At 45.7% G+C, this 8,051-nt stretch overlaps 1 protein-coding gene across 3 annotated transcripts in view; it reads right to left on the bottom strand.

Moving 5' to 3' along the window:
* fam184ab (family with sequence similarity 184 member Ab) overlaps positions 1 to 7,769 on the bottom strand; it is a 93,865-nt gene extending 86,096 nt beyond the window's left edge. For 2 of the 3 annotated variants that reach the window (XM_076272486.1, XM_076272487.1), the window contains exons 1-2: positions 7,743 to 7,754; positions 6,438 to 7,079 (exon numbers count right to left, since the gene is read on the bottom strand). In XM_076272486.1, coding sequence (XP_076128601.1) covers positions 6,438 to 7,079; positions 7,743 to 7,754 — 654 coding nt within the window. Of the gene's footprint in view, positions 1 to 6,437; positions 7,080 to 7,742 lie in introns of all 3 variants that reach the window. The other variant, XM_076272489.1, reaches the window with a different exon arrangement.
* Positions 7,770 to 8,051: the final 282 nt, after the last annotated feature.

Below are 8,051 nucleotides of genomic sequence, written 5' to 3'. Positions count from 1 at the left end.
TCGGATGGCCATTTTAGAGAGGTATTTAGACTGTTTTGGCAAGATTTTAAGAACACAAAGCCATCTTTTAGCTCGTTGCAACAGTGGTGGGACTTTGGTAAGTCACAAATAAGACAACTGTGTCAGGAGTATACTTTCAGTGTCACAAGGGACATGACTCGTTCAATGGTAAAACTTGAAAAGGAAATAATTGAACTCCAGCATTTAGCTGAACAAACTGGCAACCAGACTTACACAGCAAACGTTAAAGCGAAGCAGAAATCATTGGCTGACCTGCTAGGCATAAAGGCACAGGGAGCTCTGGTCAGGTCCCGCTTTCAGAGTGTGGAATTGATGGACGCTCCTTCTAAATTCTTTTTTAATTTGGAAAAAAAGAATGGACAGAGGAGGTTCATTCACTCACTGCTTTCTGAGGATGGAGTTCTGTTGTCCAATCTGGCTGAAATACGTCAGAGAGCAGTCAGTTTTTACGAAGACCTATATAAGAGTGAGAGCTCGGATATTCAAGTGGATGACCAGTCCTTCTTTGAGAACCTACCCCAGGTGGCCGAAGAGGCGAATGCAGTCCTTGGAAGGGTTTTGACCCTAGAGGAGCTGCAGAGAGCCCTCCAGAGTATGGAGTGTGGAAAGGCACCGGGGTTGGATGGTCTACCGGTGGACTTTTATAAGTCCTTTTGGTCAGAAGTGGGTGAGGATGTGCTGACTGTTCTCAGCGACAGTCTTGCCAGGAGGCGGTTGCCACTGAGCTGCCGGAGGGCAATACTCACTTTGCTCCCCAAAAAAGGGGATTTGAATGACATAAAATCATGGAGACCTGTGTCAATCCTCTGTACTGAATATAAATTGCTCTCTAAAGCGTTGGCTAATAGATTGAGTGAAGTTGTGGAGCAGGTTGTCCATCCTGACCAGACCTACTGTGTGCCAGGTAGGCTGATTCAAAACAACATTTCATTGATCAGGGATATATTTGATGTAGGTAAGCTGTTTAACCTGGAATTCGGCTTAGTATCCATTGACCAAGAAAAAGCTTTTGACCGTGTCGAGCACAATTATTTGTGGAGTGCTCTGGCAGCCTTTGGTTTTTGCCCTGAGTTTATTGATATGATTAGAGTTCTGTATTGTGACATTGAGAGTATTTTAAAGGTTAATGGTGACTTGTGTGCTCCTTTTAAAGTCCACAGGGGGGTCAGACAAGGTTGTGCCTTATCTGGTATGTTGTACACCCTGGCAATTGAACCCCTATTGGTGAAGTTGAGGAAAGAGCTGGTGGGGGTGAGAATTCCAGCGTGTGAAAGTGTTTTTAAACTGTCAGCTTATGCAGACGATGTTGCAGTACTTGTGAATGGTCAAAGAGACATAAACACTATGTTAGAGATTTTTGATGATTTTAATGTTGTTTCCTCAGCAAGAGTAAACTGGTCCAAAAGTTTAGCTATGCTGGTCGGGACATGGTTAAATGAGCCAAGTCTTCCAGCTGGCTTACATTGGGCCAGGAGTGGTTTTAAATATCTTGGTGTTTTTTTAGGGGATGAAATGTTTATTCAAAAGAACTTTGATGGGGCTGTTGAAAAGGTAACCGCCTTGATAAATGGAAATTCCTACAAGGGGCGTGTCCTTATTATCAATAATTTGGTGGCATCCGCCCTTTGGCATCAGTTATCTTGTGTGGACCCTCCAGCACAGTTGCTGTCAAGAATCCAGTCAATCCTAGTGGATTTCTTCTGGGATAAACTTCACTGGGTTCCACAGAGCATCTTATACCTACCTAAAGAGGAAGGTGGACATGGACTTGTGCACCTACAAAGTAGGACAGCTGCCTTTCGGTTGCAGTTCGTCCAGCGTCTTCTCATGGGGCCTCTGGATTCCAGCTGGAAATATGTGGCGTGTGCCATTTTACAGACTTTTGATGGACTGGGGCTGGACAGAACTTTGTTTTGGATGGATCCAAAAAGATTGAATATCAACAAACTCCCTGTGTTTTATCGTAATTTGTTTAAAGTTTGGTCCCTTTTAACAGTGCAACGCACAGGAAGCACAGAGTCTTTGTATTGGCTTTTAAAGGAGCCCCTAATCTATGGTTCTGTTTTAGATATGTCTCTTGAAAAGTCTCTTCCCACAATCACACATAGCCTTCTTAGGTCTGGAGTCATTACTATGGAGGGTTTACTCAAGTTAGCAGGACCAGATCTTGTTAACGCTGAACAAGTTGCCAGTCAACTGGGGATGAGATCTATTCGAATAGTAGCTCAGCTACTTGAGAAATGGCGGGCCTCCCTAACAAAGGAACAATTGCAGTTGTTGGCAGACAACTTCAGAGGGCTGTGCAGTTCAGACTGTAATGATCCTTTTCCCAATCTTTCATTGTCGCCAAATTTGACAGGTTGTACTGGTTCTTACTTGCATTTTGATCAATTGTCTCTTTTGGGTCAGAAGCCAGCTACTGGCAAGTGTTTATATAAACTGTGTGTGAAGTCTTTTAACAAAAAGTCTTTGGACAAGAGGGTGGAAACACCCTGGTCTACTGTTTTACAAATGGGGGATGATGTCCGACCCCAGTGGAGAGCACTATACAAGTCACCCTTAGCCAAAAATGTGGAGATTTACAATGGAGGATTCTGCATGGAGCAATTGCAGTCAATGCCTTTGTTTCAGTGTTGAATCCTGTTGTGGGTCAAGAGTGCCCATTTTGTTTTGTGAGAGAGACTGTGTTTCATGCTTTCATGCAGTGTGTAAGGCTAACACCTTTATTCGTGGTTCTACAGTCACTCTTTAATCATTTTAATGAAACATTTTCAATGGAGACTTTTATTTTGGGTTTTAAATATGTGCGGAAACATCGTTTCAAATGTCAGCTGATAAACTTTCTCTTAGGTCAAGCAAAAATGGCAATCTATGTTAGTCGTAGAAACAAAATTGAGCAAACTTCTAGTGATGACCTAGTAATGGTCTTCTCAATACTTGTGAGGTCTCGCATGTTAATTGATTTTCATTTCTACAAAGCCATGATGAATCTTGAATCTTTTGAAGAAATTTGGTGTTATGATAGTGTGTTGTGTATGGTTGCTGATGGCGAATTGCAGTTTGCACATTTCTTGGAGAAAACTTGACTTGCTCCTTGATTTTATTTATTTATTTATTTTATCTTTAATGTGACTGTACATTGTGACAAAGTGATCATGTAAATACTTTGTGGCAAGAATGTAATAAAGGGTTTTTGAAATTCAAAATTCTCTCTTATTCTCTCTCTCTCTTATTCTCTCTCTTTCTCTCCCTCTCTCTCTCTTATTCACTCTCTCTTATTCTCTCTCTTTCTCTCCCTCTCTCTCTCTTATTCACTCTCTCTTATTCTCTCTTTCTCTCCCTCTCTCTCTCTTATTCACTCTCTCTTATTCTCTCTCTTTCTCTCCCTCTCTCTCTCTTATTCACTCTTTCTCTTTCCCATCACCCAGCCGAATGGCTCTCCCTTCTTCTGAGTCATTCTTTATCTTAACGGCACACACACGCACACAAATACACACACACTACCTTTCTCGGACTGTCTTATCTTTTCGGAATGAATTCTCTTGCCGGCCAACACATTATTGAGAGAGTGGGCTGTGTGTGTCGGGGGAGGAGGTGGAGGTGGTGGAGGAGGAGGATGATGATGATGATTCGCTTGCTTTTTTTCCCTTTCCTGTCTTAATTGGACAGCTTTCACAACGGCAACGTTACAGTGAGGCGTCCGTGCCACTGCCAGCATTAATTATTCATGAAATAATAACCATTTAGCCTTCCCATACATATGAAGACAGTGACTGCTTCCTAAATGGGCTTTCAATGCACAGTTGAATAGGCTGCATTATCTTGCCCCCCGCTATTATGGTAAACACCAAGAATGGGCTTTCGTGGAAAAGGCAGAAGCAAATGAGCATATATCTGTCCCTTCTTTGCTGCACACTGTGTGTGCAACACTGGCTGGTCCATCACAGTTGGACAGGATGACCATAATACCATTCCTCAGAACAGTCCCGGAATACCCAAAGAAGCACCCTTTAATGGCTGAAGCTGAATATACTGTATGATAATCAAAAGCTTCATAACTGCAAAGGCAGAACAGGACAACAGGGGCAAACTCTACTAATTTCCACTCTATTTGGTATGAGAAATATGAGCTAAAACTAAGCATAAACAAACACTTGCTTGATAGCACTAAAGGTCAGGGTTTTTCTTCTGTTTTTCACGCTCAAAATGACTGGCATGCGTGCCCACCGGCAAGGCAACCGGAACGCCGTGGCATTTCGGAAGCTGGCACCGAGAAATCGCTCGAGCAGGTGTCCAGGAGGAGGGAGGAAGTCGGCGGATCCAAGAGCTCCTGCCAGGTAGTGATCACCCCCCCCCCCCCTCCCACCTCCAATCTCACCCTCAACCTCACACACACATACACACGCAGGCACACACACACTGACCCACACACACACACTGTGGAGCTGGCGAAGCAGGTGTGTGGCTAATGATGTGCATGAGGCGGTCGGAGAGAGGACACGGTTTAATCCTCGGCTCTGTTTAGGCGGCTCGTTATTTATATTCTCTGGCGCGATGAGAGATCAGATCCTCGCGCCGTAGCGGACATAATCAAGTGGGCCGCACCTGTGCGTCCCCCTGGAATGGTCAGCGCGAATTAACCGCTGCAGACGGTCAGCAAGTGTTACCTCCAGGGAGCCTTGTGGCCATCTACCACATCTACCCACATGGACCATTCTCTCTCTGTGAAACAATGGCATGTTTACTTCCAGACAACACTTTTGATTGATGTGGAGCTTGCACTAGTTACACTCTGTGTGTCTATTTACTATCTCTACCTGCCAGACATGAGAACCTGGTCAACTGGCACCACATTGCTTCATGCCTCATCTGCCGGACACAGAAAACAAATTTACATATTCCTCTGACTTGGCACTGTTGGCGTCAAGAAACAGCCAAAACAGCCCAAAGAAACACTGTATAATATATTAAAATGTGTTACCTTCATGTGACAGATAACAACGCATTGAAAAAGGACGAGAATCGTTTTTGAAACCAGTAACCTCGGCTGGTGCTTTCACTTAACCCGCGAGGAGGGACTGAAGCCCGGCAGGATTCCCGCAGCGCTGGGTATTATTTTTATCTCGCCGCGGCATAATTTCCGTGCCGCTCTTCTCTAATTAGGATGATAAATAACAGCCACTTTGTCCGACCAGCTACGCCGTTCCTGAGATCCCAGGCCGAACATTTATTATCAACGACTTTGTTTCCATTTGGGTGTTACGTGTGGACTAATTAGCTCTCTCTTCCACACATGCCTCGTGTCTTTTTGAAGTTTTGATTGGACGTCAGTGCCACTCCGAGACATACTGAGACAAAGGCTGCAACGCAGACGCAAGAGGAAGTTATGTCTCCTCGGTCTCATTCTACTTTGCCTCTAAAGGCCATCCACATTCTGAGTCGAGAGCGAATTTAATATTAGCAGGGGAAACACATTCAGGCTGCTGTGTAAAAGTGAGTGTGACCAAAGATAAGGGAACAATAAGTGATCAAGGACTCTTATAAGGGAAGCCTTTAATTAGATCACATTATAGATCTATCTCCGCAGTGGTCCTTCTCCCACATCAAAGATCCAATTTTCCCTCATTTACTATCATTAGCCTTTGAGTCAACTGGAATGAATTTGATATTTTGTAGGATTAGCATTGGATTGTTAACATCATTGGACCTTCCTTTGACAACATAAATACTGTAGATTTCAACAAGGAAAGGAAGAAATGTTGTTCAGTCCGTCCCCCGTCCCCCCCCGAATGTTTTTTTTTCAAAAAGTGTAGTGGCCATATGAGTGTGGTGAGGTCGACGTGACGTGGTGCTGGTAGATGGGGTCCAAAGGGGGAGTTATCTAGAGAACATATTGGACTATTTGTGCATGATGAAACCGAATCTGTTTTTATGCCAAATGTGACTTTGGTATGAAAATACCAATCATTTTACCTACGCTTACCACCAATGATGGACAGAACTGGCCTGTCTTCCATGGTGCAGCAGCATCTTACACTTGTAAAGTAATTTACACAAATGGTGGTTGCAGTAAAGAGGCCATCTATTATGTCAGAGTGTACCCACTGTGATATCTGCTGTTGGCATGGATTTGACTATTGATCCATCAATCCTTTACCAATGACCTAGTCATGTCACTCAAGTTCAACTTTCCCCCAATACATGAAAATCAAATTATATGAATCCATATGTCTTATTCATTTGGCAGAGACTTTTATCCAAAGTGACTTACACGTCAAAAGGAGCAGAACAGCAATGCTTCGGAATAAATACTCCATTTCTTGCTTCGGCTTTGATACTGTTTCTGCATAACCTCTCTAAAGCATCCCTAGAGGTTACTGAACCCCCATTAAAACCACCTCCCCTTGCTGCGTTACCTTGACGGTGCTCTCGGCGCTGACGAGCGAGGCCTGCAGCTTGTGGGATTTCTCGCGGTTGTCGCGCGCCTCCTCCTGCACGCGCGTCAGCTCGGCCCGCAGTTTGCCCAGCGTCTTCTGCAGAGCCGCCTCCTGCGTCTGGAACTCGCGCCGCAGCTCGGCCTCCGTCTTCTTCCACGCCATCAGGTTCTCGGCGGTCAGCTGCTGGGTGCGCTTCATGGCCTCCAGCTCGCGCTCGTAGAAGGCCTGCGCCTTGTTCAGCTTGGCCTCGTACTCGTCCACCAGCCGCTTCTTGTCCTGCTTGAGCTCGTCCACGCGCTCGCTCAGTGCCTCCACCTCGGCCTTGTGCAGCTGGCCCAGCTTCTCCTGGTCCTTGCTGTAGTTCTGGTTCTGGCTCTGGTGGCTGCGCAGCATGTCCTGGACCTCTTGGCGGTGCGAGGCGCGTAGCTCCTCCAGCGCCTGCCGCTTCTCCTGCTCGAACTGGGTCTGCGCCTGGCTGAAGGTGCGCAGCTTCTCCTCGAAGTTGCGACGCATCTCCTCGACCTCGCGCGACATGCTGACCACGCGTTGCGTGTGCTGCGCCTCCGTGCACAGCTGCATGTCCTCCACGCGCTGCCGGTAGGTCTCGAACTCCGACAGCGCCTGCAACACAGACACGGCTTAAACTTCCTTCATAGCAACAACCTTACCAAAGATGCTGTGGTACATTTAGATTCAGAGGACTACTAAGGCCGAGATCAGGAGAATCTAGTCTGTAACTCTACACTGCGAGTGGGGAATCCCAAGGGATCAAAAGCCTGCCTCATTACCCCGGTAACTGATCTGATGTGGTGTGTGTGTGTGTGGTTAGGCAAAGTAATGCCATGTTAAAGTAACTTGAACCCATCATGCATTTCAGCCATGTGTGTGGTAGCAGGAGACAGGAGGACAGGAGTTACAACTAGGTGACATTCTAACAAACTAGTCCTTCTCAACTCTCAATAGATGCTGTGGCAAGTTGCAATAGGTCATCGTGTATGGTTTGCCTATTACGCTCATGTCTTTGGACATCTTTAAACATAATTTGATATGAAAATAACGAGTGTGACTTGAAGTTGCAAAGAGCCCCGAGCAGCTCTGTACTGGTACTAGACGTTATGTGGAATAGACGTTTGAAGAGAATAAGGCAAATGTAGCCATCACCAGAAAAATATCTCCACTCCATCACACCATCAGGTGTAACGTTGTCATGGTAGCATATTCAGCACGGAGGATTCACACCTGTTACATTGTCATGGTAGCATATTCAGCTCGGAGGACACACACCTGCCGTTTCATTCGTTCATGCAGCTCCATGGACTCCTCGAGAGACTGGATGCGGCGCTTGAGGTCTATCTCATCGCTGATTTTGCTCTTGTACTGCATGATCTTCTCGCGCGTCTCGGACAGGATCTGTTGCACCTCCTCTTCGTGTGCCTCTTTCAACGTCTGGATCGCCGCCTCGTGCTCGTCGTTCTTCGTATTGAGCGCGTAGATCACCTAGGAGAGCCAATGATGAGGGGAGAAAGAGATGTAAAACTTTAACATACTATGAGAATTGGTAGAAAGACCAATATTGGTGTTAGCAGTGCTCGA

The sequence above is a fragment of the Alosa pseudoharengus genome, unplaced genomic scaffold, assembly GCF_046254945.1.
Source record: "Alosa pseudoharengus isolate Yale_2024_CS ecotype anadromous, Long Island Sound unplaced genomic scaffold, YU_APseudo_1.1 YU_APseudo_1.1_scf_7, whole genome shotgun sequence".
NCBI lineage: Eukaryota > Metazoa > Chordata > Actinopteri > Clupeiformes > Clupeidae > Alosa > Alosa pseudoharengus.
This window is presented reverse-complemented; position numbering and strand designations above follow the sequence as displayed.